Here is a 21,471-nt window from a genome sequence, read left to right on the forward strand (position 1 = left end):
CAAAACCCCCTCCCTCCATGGTATTTTGATGGTTACTGAAGGTCTAGGCCTTGTCCTAAAATTAACCTGTAAGTTGGAAATCAAATGTTGCCATTTGTCACTAGAATATAGACAAAAGCTCCCTAAAATAATGAGGGACACACATTACCTATTATGAGCTGCCCAACTAGAACGAAAAGAATGATGACTGAGTAGATCAGTCCAGTGTCATGGACGAGACCTTTTGATGACTGAGATCAACCCCTGCCAGCAAACGGATCAATTCTGTGAGGCTTTAAGTCTTATACAAGCCCAGCACTAGGAGCAAGGCTTGACTTCAGATTTTCACCTTGCTCAATCATGCTGGCTACTTAAATCCTATGAGTGACGAGACATGCTATCCATCCTCACCTTCTTATCATGTTCTATGAGTGTCCACAAATGTACTCAAGGCCAAGCAGGGGTTTTCATCCCAAGGAAAATACTAACAACACAAGGAGCAAATGGGAAAGGGAAAGAGAAGAAAAAGATAAAAATGCCCGATTAATTTAGTTTAAAGCAACTACTGTACTTAGGATCACGTTACAGTTCAGATCTCTATGTAGGTGCAACAAGGTTTTAAGTCTGAGCGAGGCAAAATTCTCACACTAGGAGAATGGTTGTGCTCATTTTCACCAGTTCATTAAATCCATTACCAATAGTTTACAGTAACCAGACCACTTCACTGTTTATTTAGCTTTCACAGGGCTGGCCCAAAGGAATTATCTTTGTTAAAAAATAACAATGTGTAGACTTTACTTAACAAATTACATATTTTTAACCATTCTATAATTGGGTTAATTGAAAAATATAGATTTCCTTTTAATGTTTCTTTGACTCCAAAGCTTGACACATTTTTTTATTATACTTTGGGCACTGACACTGAAAATGTTTACATGTTACTGTTAATTTATATTCAGGGATTGGATCATGTTGGCTATTCATCACATAACCATGGGTCAAAAGAGAATGACTACTTCTAAAAGCAAAAATTAAATAACTAGTGAGTGCCGTTCCACTTTGATAAGGTGAATTCAACATTCCAACACTGGGCTTGATCGGCTCATCAAATTTATTACTTTCAGATTCATTATTCTATATATTCTGCTATTTACTGATTGTCAAGGGTTTTAAAGATATCATGTAATCATTAGTAGGAATATCTACATGTGATCTTGTCATAGTAATTGCAGCTCTGGCTGCTTTATCAGCATCTTAATTTCCTTCAAGCCTACATGGACAGGAATCCTACATAATACTTCATTTTTACCTTCTAAATAAAATTTGTGAATTAACTACTATGAAACTCCTTTAGTGGAATACTTTTTAATTAACAAGTCACCATAGTTAACTTGTAATGATAAAAGAAAAATGTACCCCATCAATTTTCACATTCAATTTACTTTTAGTAATCACACCATTGTACGGATAAATAATAATAACCAAATTCAATTTGTACTCAACACAAGGCCACACTAGATTAAGAATTTCATGGAACTAAATTTGTGATAATTTCAAAGCCTCAGTATACGGATAAAGATGAATTATTTTGTTTGATTATACAGTTCTTTAGACATGAGAAAAGACCAATAACATCAGATCTTCATCACCACACACAACAATTTACTTAGCTATAAATGTGGGCTAACTTTTCACTAAGCTTGCAACAGATTTTTTCAAAGTACTGTGGCTGGTAGATGCGTAAAATAGGTATTTACTTAACAAAATCTTTCCCTAGAAGTCTGAAGTGATGATAAGCACCCAACATAAGTTTCCATTTACATAATACACAATCATGAAATTTCTCTAAATTTGAGCAACATTGTGGCATATTCACTTTAAAAATTTACTACATTTACAGGGATGTCTTGAAATAAATATTGATAAACAAAAAAGCATGAAAACTGTAGCAAGACACTTAAATAAGTTGGAAAATGAAACAGGATCTGATTTTTGAAAATTAGCTATAAAGCCATGAATTGGGTTACTTTCAGCCATTCAATGTTAAGACAGTGAAAAAAGGAAGGAGATGGAGTGGTTGGATAGGAAGATGGAAGAAATGAAGTGGAAATGGATGTAAAGCAAAAGGCTAAAAAGTGGGTATTGTTAGGGGCTGCTGGGACACTGCAAATGACCTTAATAATGCCTCAAGTACATCAAATACAGTGAACTCACAGCACTAACCCCATAAGGGGGAAATGACCGAGAGGAACCTGGGAAATTTACCAAGGCCAGGCGGGATAATGCAAAGAACCTATCGCACACCCCTAAACTATACACAAAACTGAGATCATAAATAATTATATGCAGAACGAAAACTGACCTAGAGGTCCAACATTAAAAATAAATCTATTAAAGGGCAACTTCTGCAGCAGCTAAATGTGAGCTGAATGTGTCAAAATATAATAATAATAAAATAATTACTGTTACCCCTCATCTACTGTGTGCAAATAAAGAAGGAGGGGTGCCAATCAAGTAATAATCGGACGTTTACCAAACCTTTTAAATTAGTGCCCATGTAGTTCAAACTCAAGTAAATCAAAGGTTTGTATTTCATAATAATGATAACTTTGTTGTAACCAAAAACAAGCAATTTCTTTCAACTCAGGCCAAAACCAGAAAGCACATTTCTCAGCACACCTAGTTGAGGATCTAAAAGCTCACAAAAAAAAAAAAATGCACAAAGTCAAAGAAATTAAATAGTATTTCTTATTCATTCAACTCACAGAGGAGGAGATTCTTACAATTAAGCAGCTATACTGTTAAACCTTCAGTAACCTGGGGACAAAGTACCCTGAAACCCTAATAAATTGATGATATCTTTGGCTGTACTGTATATACAAAAGGCAACTGAGAATTTTATTCATTACCTGCTGGCCCTGGGGAGGATAAGGCTGTGAGTATGGGCCTTGAGCATGGGGTGGCTGTCCGTATGGGAGGCGAAACCCTGGGCCTGGGGTACCACCACTCATTCCAGGGGGTCCTGGAGGTCTGTACGGCGCAGGTTGCTGCCCAGGGTAAGCACCGGGAGGGGGATGTGGGCCTGGGGGTCCCTGGCCTGGAGGTGGAGGGCCACTTTGTGGAGGTCCCTCACTTACTTGACCTGGCGGGCCAGGAGGTAATTGAGGAGGCTGCAATAATAATTGTAACAAGTTAAAAGACCACTACATTACTTACAGCACTAAACATGATTCTACATTAAATCTAGTCAAAAAAGAAAATTTCAATGCACCTGATATATATTTCATCTCTATAAACATACACACATACTCACTAAACACAAGGAAAATGAAACACTTGGTATAAATCCTGACTGGTTTTAACTTTTTTATGCTGTTTTCAGAGGCAATCAGTCCTTTGAAAATGGCTTAGTTATAAAGTTGTAACTGGTCAGGATATATGACCAGTGTTCCTTTTTCCCAGTGGTTGCGCAAAAAAATATATATACATAATATATATATACACACAGGTAGTCCCTGGTTTAGGTGGCTTCAAATTATGGCATTCCGTACTTATGGTGCTTTTTCAGATTTATTCATCAAAAAAATCGGTTCCAGGTTATGGCTGATGTTCCAAAGTTACCGAAACCCTAAGGTTATGGTGCCGTAACTTGGATTACGGCACCATAAGCGCTATAACAAGGTAAGAAAAATCGGTTTAGGGTTCACTGTAAGGAGGGGAGAATACGGGTTTAATACTAGGGTAAAGCTTAAAACCTGTTTTTTTCCTCAGGCTTACATAGGTCTCTCTCTCTCTCTCTCATTTTTATAATTTTTTATTACGATGTTCCAAGTTACGTTGTTTTCCGACAGCACCAGATAAAAATGCTGATACTTACACCAAAAGATTAAAACCACCATCCCAAAACCATTGAAAGACCTGGAGGGTGTCCCAGTATGGAGTAACCCCATGCTCCCCTAAAGTCAACACCAAGTTCCAAGGCGAAGAATAAGGATGGAAGGAGTGCTTCCTATGCTTCCTTCCCCAACACTGTGCCAGCCACCAATAAAGGGCCCCAGGTACTACAATCATTAAAAACTGTTTCAACATCACATAAATAATGTGCCGAAAAAACTGACTTACATCTCCAGTAAGTGGATTGGAGAATGGAGGCAAGAGAAAGATTGTCTGAATGACAAGGACATAGCCACAGCTCTAATCTCATGCGGTCTTACCCTTAGAAAGGGAAGAAGCTTTTCTCCCACTTGTGAATGTGACTAGCAAATGAGATCTCTTAGAAAAAAAGAGAGGGCATTCTTCGACAGAGGATGTGAAAGGTTCTTCACTGAACACCAAACGTGATCGGACGTACCTCTTATTTTGTCAGTCTTATGGAGACAGCACTTGAGAGCCCTTTCTGGACAAAGAAATCTTTTCTCATCTAATGAACCTAGCACCTGAGATAGGTTCTTAATGCTAAAAGACGAGGCCAAGGTTTGGCTGGATTTTCGTTCTTAGCGAGAAAGCCAAGAGTAAAGGAGCAAATTGCATCTCCATTAGAGAAACCGATTCTCCTATCCAGAGCTTGGATCTCACTTACTCTCTTGGCTGTAGCCAAGGCTACTAGGAATAAAGTCTTCTTAGCTAAGTTCCTCAGCGAAGCAGAATCAATAGGCTCAAAGGGTGGATCTGAAAGCCATTTAAGTACCACATCCAGGTTCCACAAAACTGGCTGTAAATCTTTGCTCTTCGTCGTATTGAATGATTTAATAAATTCAGATAAATCCCGATCCAAAGAAATATCTAGGCCTCTATCCCTGAATACAGAGCCTAACACTGCCCTATAACCTTTGATAGTGGATGAGGACAAGCCTTTAGAAGTTCTCAGGAACAATAGAAAATCGGTGATCTCTGTTAAAGATGTCTTAGAAGAGGCATGATTTGCTCGGCACCAAGTGCGGAAAACAGTCCACTTGCTTTGGTAGACATTGGTTGAAGACTCTCTTCTGCATCTAGAGCGAGCTTGTGCAGCTGCTCTCGAAAATCCTTTAGCTCTAAGGAGTTTCTTGATAATTTGAATCCTGTAAGAGCTAGCGTGGATAACCCCTGATGGAATCGCCTGAGATGGGGTTGTCTGAGAAGCTTGCATTTTTAAGGAAGTAGCCTTGGAAAATCGGACAGGAGGCTTATCAGGCCCGGAAACCATTCCCTTAAGAGGCCAAAAGGGAGCTAGGAATATCATCGAAGCATTCTCGTGAGACCTGAATTTGTTTATCACTTCCCTCACCATCCTGAAGGGATACAGGCTCTTGTCGGACCAGTCCAACAGCAGAGCATCCGTTGCCCATGCTACGGGATCTGGAACTGGAGAACAATAAAGTGGAAGGCGGTGATTTTTGGAGGTCACTAACAGGTCTATTGTCGGCCTTTCCCACAGCTTCTACAACTCTAAGCATACCAGTGGGTCCAACGTCCATTCCATGGGAATCACCTGGTTGCTGTGACTTGGCTGGTCCGCTAGTACATTCATCTTGCCTTGCACAAATCTCGTTACCATCCTTGTCTGATTTCGATGAGCCCAGAGAAGAAGGTCCCACGCTGCCTCGCAGAGGGTGAAGGAGTGAGTTCCCCCTTGCTTGCTTAAGTAGGCCAAGGTGGTTGTATTGTTTGAGTGCACTACAATGGTCTTGTCTCGAACTTCCAAAGCAAAGGCTTGCAATCCTAGACTGATCGCAGTCAGTTCTTTCAAGTTTACTGTATATGCCAAGTTTCCTGTTCCAATCTCCACCTTCCAGAGACCTCCTTGTCCTCCAGGATCGCACCCCCACCTAAGTTGGATGCGTCTGCATAGAGGCTCAGGTCGGGGATCAGAGGAGAGAGAGACCTCCTTTCTAGTAGCCTATTTTCAGATCTCCACCAAAGCAGATGTTTCTTGATGTCTTGGGTGACTGGGGGCACAAATGAGTCCGGATATTTCTTTCGGTCCCAAATGTCTCTGAAGCAAAGCTGGAGTACCCTTATGTGAAGTCTCCCCAAGGAGACAAACTGTTCGATGGAAGCCAATGTTCCTAGGAGGCTCATCCACTAGTTGGCCAAACACATTTGAAGAGCAAGAAACTTGTTTATCACCTTTAGACAGGATTCGATTCTTTTGGGTGCTGGAAAAGCCTGAAAAAGACGAGAATTCGGACTCATTCCCATATACACTATCTGTTGAGATGGAATTAGCTGAGACTTTTGAAGGTTGATCAAAAGTCCCAACTCCTTCGCTAGAGCAAGTCTTTTTGGATGTCCCCCACGCAATCTTCCTTTGTGGGAGGACGAATGAGCCAGTCGTCCAGATAGAGCGCAATGTTGATCCCCACTAGATGAAGCCAACCCGCTTTCGGAGCGAGAATGTGGGTGAAAACCTGAGGGGCCATTGAAAGTCCAAAGCATAGTGCTCAGAACTGAAAAATCTGTTTCTGAAAGACGAAGCAAAGGTACTTCCTAGAGTCTGGATGTATGGAGACCATCCAGTCCCATTGACAACTGGATGTAAGAACCGAGCGGTTCATCTCGATTTTGAATTTTGTCTTCCGTACGAAGACATTCAGTGCGTTGACATCCAGCACTGGTCTCCATCCTCCTGAAGACTTCAGAACCACTAAAAGGCGATTGTAAAACCCCTCCGATTCTACATCTGTGACTTCCTCTATTGCTCTTTTTTGAAGAAGAGCAGAAACCTCCTCTGAGAGGGCCAAATGCCTTCTCATGCCTTTCAAATATGCGGTTAATGCGATGGGTTTCTTGACTAAGGGTGGATAATCTATGAAAGAAATAGAGTATCCGTTCTTGAGTACCTCTATTATCCGCTGTTCTGCTCCCCTCTGTGGCGGGATTTTAAAACACAAAAACAATACACAACACAGATACACCGAACATATAACCACATACAATACTCACTATGATCCTCGGTTGCTGGGAGATGGTTGAGGGTGTCCACGGTCGCCAACACAGTAGACAAAATTCACAAACAACCGGAAAACAGACTTCCAACCAAAAAAAACAAGCAAAAAGAAAGAGACATACACAGACAACAATGACATCCAACAGAAAACACTCGACTCACGGAACATACAATAATCATGCACCATCAATGTCCGCCTTGCATAGAACTCAGCTCAAGACTCTCTCAAAACCGAAAAACTCCCGACATTTGCACAGACAGACAGCACCGTAAACAACCTAACGACCTCATCCCTCTTCCAACAACCAAGCACTCACTAACGACAATTACACTCTCTCTCTCTCACACAAACGTTGGGAAATGCTAAATAAAAACAAATTTATTCATCCCTCTATATTTCTCCCCCTTTTAGCATTTCCCAACCAACACCTTTCACACCTCTTTCAAATCGCCTTACGGAACACCCACGGATGCTCACTAGCAGGTCCTCTAGATCGCGTTCATGGGCACGCAATCATTCTCTCAGAATCATTCTCTCTTCTAGCAACATTCAAACTCACATCTTCTCCTCCATTCTCTCTCAGATTCACGCCATCTTCTTCACTATTACCACTCTCAATTTCATCCACAATCTCATCTATACCCTCTAAGTCGTTCCCAAATACCTCCCCAATTCTTCAACTAACCCATCCCATTCGCCATTGACCTTTCCAATTCTTGCAATGATTCATTCATGCTTTCAATCACTCGTCTATCACTGCTACGCTCTCTTACTCTTACACTTTCGCTCACCTCCAACCGTTCACTAAGCCCTACACGCTCAGTCAACTCAGTTATATCAAACCCGCATATGCTATACGTTCTATTCATACCATCCCATTCATCCGTATTACACGCTTTATCACTCATTTCCACTTTGGCACTCACACCCCTATCACACAACTTACGACCATTCCGTTCACTTACGTTCTTCCCTTTCTTACGTTTTCTACCATACTCTATCAAAACAAATTGCTGATCCTCATGCAACAACCCCTCACGTACATGCATCACATGCACTGCTTGCATCCTGGAGGATCCACCCATTTGAACCCCTTCACACTCAGTTTCCGAATTCGCTGTCACAGTCACCCTCTTTCGCCTACATACACTTGATACATGCCCTTCCATTCCACATTCGTCACACTTCGCTCTCGGTTCTGAAACATTCTCGCATAATGCCCATTCTTACCACAGTTGCCACATATTACATTCACTCAGGTACCCTACAACCATTAGCAATATGACCCACCTGTCCGCACCTGTAGCATTTAACCCCTATCTTTCGTACACTCCCTTACCAAATGTCCCGATTGCCCACACCAAACACGCTCCTAAAGCCCACCTACACTCATTCTTTGTATGTCCTTCCTTTCCACATCTAAAACACTTCGCTCGACTTCCACTCACCGACCTTCCCTTTGTACACTACTATCCCTAACCCATCCAACCCGTTGTTCCCTTACAAACCCATCATTCATCCTCACTGGCACCTCCACATTACTTGCTCTTACACTCCTATCTATTACACTATCGGCCATTCTCATTGGGCCCCCCTCAACACTGCACCCCTAAAGCTCCGAACTCTGGTACTCTCTCATCTACCCCAGCCCTTACACTTACACTTCTGCTCTCTTTTATAACCCTGTCAAGCTCATAATCCTCTACAATTTCCAAAATTTCTCCCCAAGTCAACCTTTCATTCGTCCATCTTTTCTTCTCCTTCCGCTTCAAGTTCACAAATTCTCTAACTCCATCTGGCACTGTCCCTAACAACTTCCGTACTAACTCCTTACATTCATCTATCCCATCATCCCCAAACTTCTTCCTTGCCAACGTCTCCAGCCTACAAGCATACAGTGACAAGGTTTCCCCAGCTTTCATTCTTGCCTCATCAAATTCATTCTTCCTCTTATACTTAACACTCGCTTTCATACGCCTAAACTTGCTCAACTAGTCTAGCTTTCACCTTGTCATACTCAACATCCCCCCCACACTCATAATAACCCTATACATATCAAGCAAAAACCCAGTCAAATATTCTCCTAATTCTCGTGCCCACACTCTCTTACTTTCCCCATACTTATCCTGACAAAACCTTTCATACTCCCTAAAGAAATCATGCACATCCCTACTTACATACTCATTATACTTTTCACACCGGGTACCTCCTCACATACATAGCCTTTCTCACTTCTTTCTCACTTTTTCGCTGTTTCTTTCACTCTGTCCTTTCATACCCTCTTCCAATACAAAGAGTCCACTTCCGCACTTACATTCATCTTACTTATTACACTCTTTCTTCCCCCTTTTTTGTCCACTTTTTATCCACTCACCTCCATCCACCTCACTATCACTACTGCCTTCACCCTCTCCCTTCTTTTCCTGCCTTTCCCACTTCCTTACCCTTCTTACCAGTTTCCTTTCCCTTTCCCTTCTTCCCTTTTTCTTCCCTGACTTATCCTTACTTTCCTCTGTTCCTTCCCTTGCTTTTCATTCCCCTTTTCCTTACCCTGCCTCTCATTCCCTCATTTCTTACTTCCTATTCCCATATCACTTTCATCACTCACGCTTCCATTCACTTCTTCCTCCTTTTCTTTCTCTCTTGCCCTTCACACGTTCCAGAGAACCTGCCTCCAACAGCCCCTTCTCCAAAAACACCCTTGAACATACCTTTCACCATTTCTTCCACACCTTTCATCATTCCTCCAACTTTTTATCCATCCTCTCTTCCATTCTCTCTTCGGACTCTTTCATCTCCCTTTCATTTCTTCTTTTGCACTTCTTAGCATTCCCCATCTCCAACTGACTCCTCAACTCCTCATTCTCACTCCTCAGCCTCCCATTCTCCTCCTCCAGCCTACCCTGGAGTTCCCTAGCCACTCAAGTTCCTCTCTCAGTTTCTCTATCTCACTCATCCTGACCTCTTACTCTCACTCTACCCACCACAAACAATCCTAACGGCTTATTATACAACAGCCCCACGTTGGGCGCCAAATATTATGTGGTGGGATTTTAAAACACAAAAAAAAACAATACACAACACAGATACACCGAACATATAACCACATACAATACTCACTATGATCCTCGGTTGCTGGGAGATGGTTGAGGGTGTCCACGGTCGCCAACACAGTAGACAAAATTCACAAACAACCGGAAAACAGACTTCCAACCAAAAAAAACAAGCAAAAAGAAAGAGACACATGCACAGACAACAATGACATCCAACAGAAAACACTCGACTCACGGAACATACAATAATCATGCACCATCAATGTCCGCCTTGCATAGAACTCAGCTCAAGACTCTCTCAAAAACCGAAAAACTCCCGACATTTGCACAGACAGACAGCACCGTAAACAACCTAACGACCTCATCCCTCTTCCAACAACCGAAGCACTCACTAACGACAATTACACTCTCTCTCTCTCTCTCTCTCTCTCTCTCTCTCTCTCTCTCTCTCTCTCTCTCTCTCTCTCTCTCTCTCTCTCTCTCTCACACAAAACGTTGGGAAATGCTAAATAAAAACAAATTTATTCATCCCTCTATACCCTCTTGCTCCATTCTTCCCAAAAAAGAAGGAGCTTGGCACCCACTGCTGCAAAGGGAAAACTTTCCTCACCTTTCGGAAGGCTAGATGAAGACTTTTTGATGGCCTTGGAGGAGAAATGGACGTTAGCATGAGGTCTAGACTGAAGTCTTCGTCTGATGCCTCGAAAGGGCTGGCGCTGCAGGAGAGGAAGACTTGGTACTGAAGGAAAAATTCTCTCAAGTGTGTTTAGAAGACTGGGTCAGGAGATCTTGTGTTTACTTCTTTTGCAAGTCAGAAGCGATACCATTAACTACTGCCTGGGGGAAAAGGAAGTCATGCACTAGAGGAGGGAACAGAAGAGCCGATTTCTGTGCAGACATGACCCCTTTAGATGTCTAAGAGCACCAGACCTCTCTCTTCTTTAAAATACCCATAGCGTACGTTGAGATTAATTCCTGAGAGGTGTCTCTAACTCCCCTGTCTATACAGGAAAGTACACTCAGAAGATCTGAAAATAAATCAGTGGGAACAGAAGGAAAGTCCTGGATTTTCTTGGCCGGGGTGCCCACTGCCCAACCCAGGAGACTGATCACTTCACACTTTGAAAATGTTCTTCAACAGGTGATCAAGTTCAGCGGAAGAGAACATCACTTTCGCCGCTGAAAAGGCCAACCTATGGGAGGCTTCAGTGAGTCCAGAGCAGTCCCCGAAGGGCGGAGGCAGACACACCCAGAGAGGGAACTTTCCGGTTGCCTAATACAAATATCTCCTTTGCAATAAGCACGAAGGAGGATAACAGAACACAGCCTTCCATTGTTCTCTCTTGTCCACTAACTTAGCTGAAGTAGAAAGCACCAATTTGGGGAGCTTGGAGGATTCAGACTGATGATTAATCATCTGGAAAATCAAGCCGGAGAAGGAGCTGCTGGAGAGAAGACATTGGGAAAGGAGCGAAGCAGGAAGCACAAAAGGGCTGAGTATGCCACGGTAAGAGTATCCTCCTCCCGATCTTGAGCTTCCTCCTCGGCTGACAAGAATGGAGATAGAGGCGCATCAACTGCACTTGGTGGAGGAGGCTGAGGTTTCAAAACGCTCAAAATGTTGTCTAGGTGCTGCTGAATAGGAGCCAAAGATGGGTCTAACATCACTGATGCCCCAGAAGAAAAAACTGTTGTCATACGATGTGAAGAAACAAGATCAATCGTCGTTGGCCGATCGGGCATCACTGGGTGCTTGGGAGCTACTACAAGCTTGGAAGATACAGAGTGCTCGGTAGCCAATGGGCGCTTGGAAGCTGTATTTGGCGTCGATGGAAGCTCTGGCGCCAATGGGCTACGGCGTCAACTGGTGGCCGGCTGCTACTGCCAAAACTGCTACATCATGGGAAGAGGAGCGTCTAGATGCGACATCAGGAGCTGGAGGACGCTCTAACAAAGAAGTGCACTAAGGAATGGAGGACAGCTCAGGCGCTAATGGGTGCTCTGACGAAACATGTTGACATTTGGAATAATCAGAATCCAACACATGATGTTTGGAGGGCAAAACTTCTAGTGAAAAATGCTCTGGGCTGTCCCAAAAACTGCAAGAGGGAACAGCCTCTTTCACTTTCTTAAAAGGCACCTGAGGGGTGCTAAACACACCCATTGCAGAACTCTTGGGTGAAGCACTACTGTCGCCTGCACTCGGGACTTGACGCTTCAGAACTGAAGAAAATCGGTGCACATCTGAGAAAACGCCTTTCCAGTGGCATTTTGTCGACACCTGGGAATCTGCAACAGGTGTGACCGAGGGCCCAACTGCCCATGGGCAGACCCCACCAACCTCCCTTGGGCCTTCGGTATAACTTCTCCCAGGTGTGGGGGAGTAAGTCACGGACATTCGCCTAAGCAAGTTGGCGGGATGGACAGCCAGCTCCTCCATAACACCTCACTATGAGCACTATGTTCACAGTTCATAACTTGACGAACTGAAACACCCGATGCATAGAATGCATTAATAATTCAAACTTCTGATCAAACTTCGTTTCAAGAGTGGCAACAGCATTGGGGTCGGAAGTATGAGAGCTGGGAACAGGAACATGTTGTAAAGCTGAAGGACTGGGATTAGGAGACAACAGAAATTACAGGAACATCAGACGAAGATTTAGAAGAATGCTGACTAGCTAAAGATTTGTCACTCCTAGCATTAGCTTTCCTAATTCTGTCTTTTTCCAATTTGGAAAGGCGAGAAGTTAAAATCTTCCACTGTCTCGGGTCTCAGTCAACACATTCAGCACTGGTAAGATCTACAGAGCACACCTGGCCCCTGCAACTAGCACACACAGAATGTAAATCGTATTTGGCAGAAGTCAATCTCGTATTGCAACCTTTGCTGCAATAATGAGTGCTTGATGTACTAGTGTTAGATAATGTCAAAGTAAGTAACAACTAAGTCCAAACAAGAGTCAAAATTCAGTAAACTGTCCAAATTAAGTCAACCTGACTAAATAAATGCCGAAAGGCAATCAAAAGAATCCAAAATACTTCACCGATCTTCTAGGGAAAATAACCAGTAAAGCCTATGAAAATGACATTTTTATAATAAAATAAAGTTTTATATACTGTATACTTACCCAGTAATTACATAGCTATTAGTTTCTTTTAACCGGCAGCTCAAAATTTTGAAAGCAGGTTATGCTTGTTTGTTTTGGTTATGGCGACATGCCCCGCCCACTTTCGGGTGTAAGAGAAGGTACAACATAGCAAAGAGCTTCAATTTGTTTATGCCCTTATGTCCAAGCGAGGGGAGGCGGGTGGGCTCCGATTATGTAATTACTGGGTAAGTATACATAAAACTTTATTTTATTATAAAAATGTCATTTTTATATCAGTAACTTACCCAGTAATTACATAGCTGATTCCCACACTGAATGGAGGTGGGAACGTTGGACATATCTACCCCAAAACATTATTAATAGTAATGAGTTTGAGAACAGAAATTTGCTAACACTGAATCAATGTTGTTGAACCTTTCCTGATAAGAGAGCTGCTACAGGTAGATACTGCCTCTGGTTGGCGCTCATCTTATCCAGTAGAGGTGAGGTGGTAAAGCCTTGAGGGCCTACTACTACAGTGGGTGCTTTGTAGCGATTTACCAATTTCTGAGGGCTAGCAAAGCACAACAAGATGCCCCTGCCTAGGGCACAGTACCACACAAAATAACCAGAGTAAATATTCACCATAACCAACAAAAAATCAAATTAAAAACACCAATACCCAACTGTAAACAAAAAAGACTGGAGGGTACTCCAAGTACCGTATTTGATGGCTTATAAGACGCATGTCTGCATAGGACGCACCCCAATTTCAGCAGGACATTGACGGAAAAAAAAAAAAGGTTTCCTAGCCTATGCTCATATGATTTTGGTAAGTAAAAACTGAAGTAAAGTATTAGGTTATCATATGCATATTGTTTCTTACCAACAGAATCAACAAAAACATTAATAAAGAAGTTATTTACCATATTTATATTTATCAAAATATGTATTATACAATCAGCCATTTACTACAATCGAATGTTTCGTCTGCTGCTGAAAGCTACCTCATAGGTTTACCAATAGATTGCAACACATTCATTTGTAAACATTGTTTCTTACCGGCAGAATCAACAAAACATTAATAATGATGTTACCTCACGGTAATATATGTTATATATATCCATTATATATTATAAAAGTATGCAATCAAGGGTAAAATCCAATAAATAAAAAAGTTTCCTATGTAACGGCTCGAGTCTCGTGAGCAACTGAACAAAGCCATGTTATTATTCTTAAAAGAGAATGCTAGCACGAGTTACAAAGTATCAACTCAACGAAGCCTTGTTATTATGCCTAGAGAGAATGGTAGCAGGAATTTCAACCACCAATTGATCGAAGCCATGTTGTTATGCGTAAAGAGAATGTTAGCAGGAATTGCCAACTACCAACTGAACGAAGCCTTGTTATCCGTAAAGCTCTCGAGATAATCACCAGTAGGTGGCAGCACACCTACTGTAAGTCTGTAAATGTGGAATGCGGCGATTCACTGAAGACGACGATAATATTAACACATTTTAATGAAAATATCGATAATAACAACATAGATATTGATTATAATACTAGCAGTAGTAATTGCAGTGATGGTAAGTGTGATAATGATAAATAATTATAATAAACTTTGTTTTTAACAGGTTATTAGGATAACACCGAATGTTAGGCTAGGCTACAACATCTACGTGACGTTTATATATAATTTCACCAAAATTCTTAAATTTTGAGCCTACATTATGTACATAGGACATTTTGTTTTGTTAAAAAAGTGCGTCTTATACGCTGTCAAATACGGTGCATGGTACTCCCAGGCTCCCCAAAACTCAACATCCTTAGTAAGGCGAAGAGATTACAGAAAGGACGCTGCTTTCTACATTTCCTTCCCCAACACCAAGCTAGCTGCGTAAAACAGACCCAAGGTACTACACTGATCGTAAGTAGTCTCGATATCCCTTAAATAATGCGATGCAAATACCAACTTGCACTTCCAAAACGTGCGCTTAAACACCAAAGACATAGCGACTGCTCTTATCTCATGGGGTTTTACTTTGAAAGAAGAGGAGAGCGAGTCTTCGTTCACCATGGAATGTGCTTTGGAAATCAGATTCCTTAGAAAAAATGCCAGGGCATTCTTAGACAAGGGTCTAGAGAGACATTTCACAGAAAACCAAAGGTTTCTTGAAGTACCACGAATGTCCTCCGTTCTGTGAAGATAAAACTTAAGGACCCTTACTGGACAGAGAGTTCTTTCTTCTTCAGACGGCCCCACTATCTCAGACAAGTTCTTGATCGTAAAAGAACGAGGCCATGGATTCGATGGCAATTCGTTCTTAGCCAGAAGTCTAAGGAAAAGGTGCAAACTGCATTCTCCTGAGAAAATCCTATGTTTCTGTCTAAAGCATGGATTTCACTGGAGCTCTTAGTAATGGCCAAAATGACCAGAAAAAAAAGAGTTTTCCTGGTTAGATCCCTTAAGGAGATAGATTGCATGGGCTCAAAACATGAAATGGAAAACCACTTAGGGACCACGTTTAAGTTCCAGGACAGCAAAGGTTTTTCTTTACGCTTTGCAGTGTCAAAGGACTTAATAAGGTCGGACAAATCCTGATTCGACGATAAGTCCATTCCTTTATGGCGGAAAACTGAGCTAAGCACAGCTCTGTAGCCTTTAATGGTAGAGGTGGAAAGTCCTCTAGTGGAGCGTAGGAACAGAAGAAAGTCCGCTATTTCTGCTACAGAGGTAACAGAAGAGGACACGTTATTTTGTCTGCACCAGGACCTGAAGATGTCCATTTTGCCTGGTAGACATTATCTGAAGACTGTCTTCTACACTTTGCAACTGCATCTGCAGCTGCTCTTGAAAAGCCCTTCTTTCAGAGCAGTCGCCTAACAGTTTGAATCCTGTTAGGGCCAAAGAAGACAGGTTTTGGTGGAACCGACAGAAGTGAGGTTGCCTGAGAAGTCGTTGCTTCTGTGGCAGCAGTCTCGGGAAGTCCGCAAGAAGTCCCAGCAGATCTGGGAACCACTCTTTTTCCGGCCAGAAGGGGGCTATCAAGATCATGGACAGGTTTTGACGAGACCAGAATTTGTTGATGACTTGCTTCACTAAACTGAATGGGGGAAAGGCATACAGATCTTTGTTGGACCAATCCTGTAACACTGCATCGGTCGCCCATGCCAAGGGATCTGGAACTGGTGAGCAGAGGAGAGGAAGTCGGTGATTTCTGGAGGACGCAAACAAATCTATCATGGGTTTCCCCCAGAGCTTCCACACATCCAGACAAACCAACGGGTCTAATGTCCATTCTGTGGGAAGGATCTGTCTTTGACGGCTCAATTCGTCTGCCAGAACATTGCGTCTCCCCTGGATAAAATGCTTTGTCACTTGGGTGTCGTTCTGATGTAACCAAAGAAGAAGGTCCCTTGCTGCTTCGTACAGGGAGAAAGAGTGGGCTCTTCCTTGTTTCTTGATGTACACCAGTGCCGTTGTGTTGTCTGAATGCACTGCTATTGTCCTCCCCTGAATTTCTGAAGCGAAGCACTGTAGGCCCAGAAATATTGCCTATAATTCTTTTACGCTGATGTGCCAGTTTTGCTGTTCCTGAGACCAGGTACCTGACACTTCTTTTAATCCCAAAAGAGCTCCCCAACCTAGGTTCGACACGTCTGAAAAGAACACTAGGCTGGGGTTCAGAGGATGAAGAGATTTCCTTTCTGATAGTCTCTTCCTGGAATTCCACCAATGAAGATCCTCCTTGATTTCCATTGTTATCGGGAACACAAATGAGTCCGGAAACTTTTTCCTGTTCCAGCTGGCTCTGAGGAAGAACTGGAGAGGTCTCAAGTGAAGTCTTCCCAGAGTGACGAATTGTTCCATGGATGAGAGGGTACCTAGAAGACTCATCCACTGATTGGCAGAGCAAAAGTTTAGATTCAGAAATTCTTCCGCTGTCTAGATACACTTTTCTATTTTCTTCGGGACTGGAAAAAACCGAAAATCCCGAGAGTTGATTGTCATCCCTAAATAAGGAATCTCCTGAGAAGGCGTCAGGAAAGACTTGTCGCAATTGATGAGAGGGCCCAATTCTTGAGCCAAGAGAAGAGCCGTGCGAATGTCCTCCGTACTTTGATCTTTCAAGCGGGAATGTAGTAGCCATCATCTAGATATAGGGAGATCTTTATCCCCATCAAATGAAGCCATTTCGCTAGGGGAGCCAATACCCTGGTGAACACTTGCGGTGCTGTTGAGAGGCCGAAGCAAAGAGCCCGAAATGGGAACACCTTGCTCTGAACCACAAACCTGAGGTACTTCCTTGAAGTCGGATGTACTGGAATGTGAAAGTACACGTCCTGCACGTCGATGGGCACCATCCATTCTCCCTGGCGAATGGATGCAAGGACTGAATGGTTTGTTTCCATCTTGAATGTTGTCTTTTTGACAAAGACATTTAGAGCACTTACGTCCAAAATGGGCACCAAAAAGAGACGGTTGTAGAATCCCGGAGAATGAATGAATGTCCTCTACTAGCTCTATAGCCTCTTTCTGAACAAGGGACTCCACCTCTAGCAAGAGAGCAACAAATCTCTCTGAGCCTGGAGAGTAAGCTGTCAATTCGACAGGCTTGCGGATTAGAGGAGATTTGTTTAAAAAAGCAGATAGTGTAGCCCTCCTTCAGGACAGACACTATCCAAGATTCTGCTCCCTTTTGTTCCCACCATTCCCAAAAGCGGAGGAGTCCCGCTCCTACCTGAGTACGGAGGACTATGGTTCCATTTCTTGGAGTAAGACTTGGAGGAGGACTTCTTAATGGAACCCTGTGGAAAACGGGTATATAATCTTGAACGAGTTTGAGATCTAGAATGGGAGCTCTGAAAGGGAATAGGTTGCAGCGGAGATGACGATCTCGGGGGAAGAGTTGAAGAATCCTTGGGGTGTCTTGCAGATTGGGAGAGCAGGTCCTGAGTGCTCTTCTGTAGGTTGGAGGCAATGTCCAGAACTACAGCCTGTGGAAAAAAGATAAGTCTTGTCTAAGGGGGTGAATAGGAGGGCAGATCTCTGAGACGGAGTGACACCTTTTGATGTAAAAGAACACCAAAGCTCTCTTTTCTTAAGTACTCCCATTGCGTACAGACCAGCTAACTCCTGCGTACTATCGCGAATGCCTCTGTCAATACAGGAAAGTGCTCCTAAAAGATCCGACAAGATTTCAGATTTCTTGAGGTAACAAGGAGCACTCTCAAGGTTTGCGTGCCAGAGCGCCCACTGCCCAGTCTAGGAAGCTTATCACTTCGAACACCTCAAAAATATTCTTGCATGCGCAAGTTTCGAGGCTGAAAACATAATTTTGGCTGAGAAGAATGTTGATCTTCTAGCCAAGTCGATAAGGCTGGAGAAGTCTCCCTGAGAGGAGGCAGAGACTCCCAGGGAAGGAGCTTCTCCGGTCATATAAACCCTGTAGCTCGATCTAGATAACTTGGAAGGTGGGAAACAAAAAACTGCTTTGCCTTGTTCCCTCTTCTCAGAAAAACACCCTTCTACTTCATCCAGTGCCTTCTTTGCTGAAGAGGAAAGAAACAAATTCGGTAATTTCGAAGAACCGACTGAGGGGGCTTCCATAAAGAAAGTGAAGCAGGAGAGGAAGGAGTAGCTGGCGAAAAGAGGCTTGGGTAAGTCGCTAGCAGGAACCTTAACAGCGCAGAGTATGCAGATGAAGGAGCATCGTGCTCTGGAACAACCTCTTCCTCAGAAGACGGGAGAAAGCGATAAGTCTGCTGTCGCCTGAGCTGTAGGAGGAGCCTTCTAAAGCAAACTGAGAATATTATCCAGTTTGCTCTGAATTGGGTCAACTAGAGGAGGAACAATGTCCGAGAGGACACTACTAAGAAGTGGTGGAGGAGCAGGCGCCAATGGGCGCTGTGGAGACGGGGCCAGTAGTGAAACTTGCTGGTGAAGGGGCGCCAGTGGGCGCTCAACTGCAAATGGGAGTTTGGGTGCGTCGATGCTAGTTGCTGGTGCTGATTCTAGAGATGAAGGTGCCGGGTGCGCAATTCCTGATGCAGTAGCTCCTTTATTCGACGACGAACGTCTCCGCGGCAAAAGGCGCTTAGGCGCCAATTTACAACCGTCGTTAGAAGAAGCAGAAGAGAATTATTCTGGGGTATCCTAGTGACTACACGATGGGCGCGCTGAATCCTTGCCCTACTTATATGGAACAGGGGAAGAAATCTCAAACTCCACTGCACGCCACTTTAGCGGTAGCGGACGTGACTTGTCTGGATAGCGCCATGAGTGCCTGGGACTAAAATCTTTGGAGCTGGAGGACATACAGTGAGCACTCACTTGAAGGCCTTTCCAACGGCCTTTGGTTACAGTCTGGGATTCATCAACAGACTGAACCAAGGGGGCGACTGCTCGGGCGCAGACCCCACCGACCTCTCTTAACCTGCCAGTTTGACTCCTCCCAGGTGCTGGGGAGTATGTCAGGGGCCTTGGTCTAGGAGAATCGTTGGGCCCAACAGCCACCTCCTCCACTACCACTGCACTTGCACTGGGCACCACGAGGCGCTCTGACTCACTTTTATCCATAAGCACTTTCACCAATGACACTAATTTACAATCGATTGCACAATCAATTCAAAGTGAGCGTCGATTTTCGACTCCAGACTAGCGACGGTGTTGGGCACGGAGATGTGAGAGCCAGGTAAAGGAGAGGGTTGCGCAGGTGGAGATGGAATGGGATCAGAAGAAATTACAGGTGCAATTGCATCCAACTTAGTGCTAGCAATAGCTTTCCTCTTCCTATTTCCAGGTAGTTTCTTGAGATGTGCATCTAAAGTCTTCCGCTTCTTAATATCCCAGTCATTACACTCCTTGCAACATAAACCTACTGAACATGTAACATAAACCTACTGAACATGTTTGTCCCATACATAGAATACAAACAGTGTGCGAGTCATAAGATTCTTTAGTTAGTCTAGTATTGCAGCCTTTGCTGCAATACCTAATACTAGAACTACTAGTGTCAGACATCCTAGAAAAGTCTAATACAAGTCCAAAAAACGGGCAAAGAGTCGTCAACCAACGATCAAAATTCGCCTAACACTATCTTCATTATGCCGAAAGGCTATGAAAATAAAATACCTCACCAACTGAAGATAAGGCAAACAACCAGCAAAGTATAAATCCCAAAATTCGAGCTGCTGCCAACCACAGTCCTTCAACCAAAGCTGGCAGAAACAAATTGAAGCTCTTTGCTATGTTGTACCTTCTCTTACACCTGAAAGTGGGCAGGGCATGTCGCCATAACCAAAACAAACTAGCGTGGCCCACAATTTCAAAATTTTGAGCTGCTGGTTAAAAGAAATTAATAGCTATGTAATTACTGGGTAAGTTACTTATGTAAAATTACATATTACTATCGTTGCTGCTCCAACCTTCGTTGTTCCTCTTGTTCCCTGAAAGTGGGTGGGGCTAGCTACTTGCACCAAAATAAACAAAAGAATCGCTACTGCGAATTTTCACATTTTAGCTGCCGGTTATTAGAAATCGTTAGCTATGTAATTACTTGGTAAGTTACTATATAAAAATGTGAAGTACTAAATTTATTTTATAGTACAGTAATGCATCAAGTAATGCCAATAAAAGCAATGTAGGAAAGAGAGAGAGAGAGAGAGAGAGAGAGAGAGAGAGAGAGAGAGAGAGAGAGAGAGAGAGAGAGAGAGAGAGAGAGAAAGCAAACACATTCAAAGTGCACAGTTTATCCTGACATGCTGCCACATGTATGTATACCCTGCACAAATGTGCACACTGAAAAATGCGGAATACTAAATTTATTTTATAGTTCAGTACAGTATGCATTAAGTAATGCCAATAAAAATAATAGAGAGGCTATGTATACAGAGAGAGAGAGAGAGAGAGAGAGAGAGAGAGAGAGAGAGAGAGAGAGAGAGAGAGAGAGAGAGAGAGAGAGAGATTTCAGCCCACAGTTAATATCTAATGAAACATCTAATGAAAGATTCAGCAAATGCTGCACGAAAGTTAGATAAGGCCTGAGATATTTAGTATATATATAAATGTGCAATATAAATACATAAATTCTTAAATCTTCAACTACTGCATAAAGTACATACACATAAACTGGTATATGTAACTTGAGTTAGTTTCCCAACTTACAGGTAAAAGTTGTGCCATGTTTTGAGAGGTATCAGCCATGGAAGCCAAGTACATTAGGTTTCTATGAAGGGACTGCTGGTACCTGAAAGAGCAAAGTTCCAAAGTAATGTTTATATTCTTTGGCTAGAAACCTAAGAGTTAATTACCTTACACAAGAATACTGTATGTGGTGTATTAACATTACTAATGAGCATATGAAGATAGATAAATTTTAAGGATAAAAAACAAAAGACTTTTATCTTGCTATAACT

The 21,471-nt window shown here is 42.8% G+C and overlaps 1 protein-coding gene across 1 annotated transcript in view; it reads right to left on the bottom strand.

Moving 5' to 3' along the window:
* LOC136825498 (uncharacterized) overlaps nucleotides 1-21,471 on the bottom strand; it is a 71,604-nt gene that overhangs the window by 29,871 nt on the left and 20,262 nt on the right. Inside the window, exons 3-4 of the mRNA XM_067082053.1 lie at nucleotides 21,221-21,302; nucleotides 2,889-3,149 (exon numbers count right to left, since the gene is read on the bottom strand). Of these exons, the coding sequence (XP_066938154.1) occupies nucleotides 2,889-3,149; nucleotides 21,221-21,302 (343 nt within the window). The remainder of the gene's footprint in view (nucleotides 1-2,888; nucleotides 3,150-21,220; nucleotides 21,303-21,471) is intronic.

Source organism: Macrobrachium rosenbergii, chromosome 37 (assembly GCF_040412425.1).
Source record: "Macrobrachium rosenbergii isolate ZJJX-2024 chromosome 37, ASM4041242v1, whole genome shotgun sequence".
Lineage (NCBI taxonomy): Eukaryota > Metazoa > Arthropoda > Malacostraca > Decapoda > Palaemonidae > Macrobrachium > Macrobrachium rosenbergii.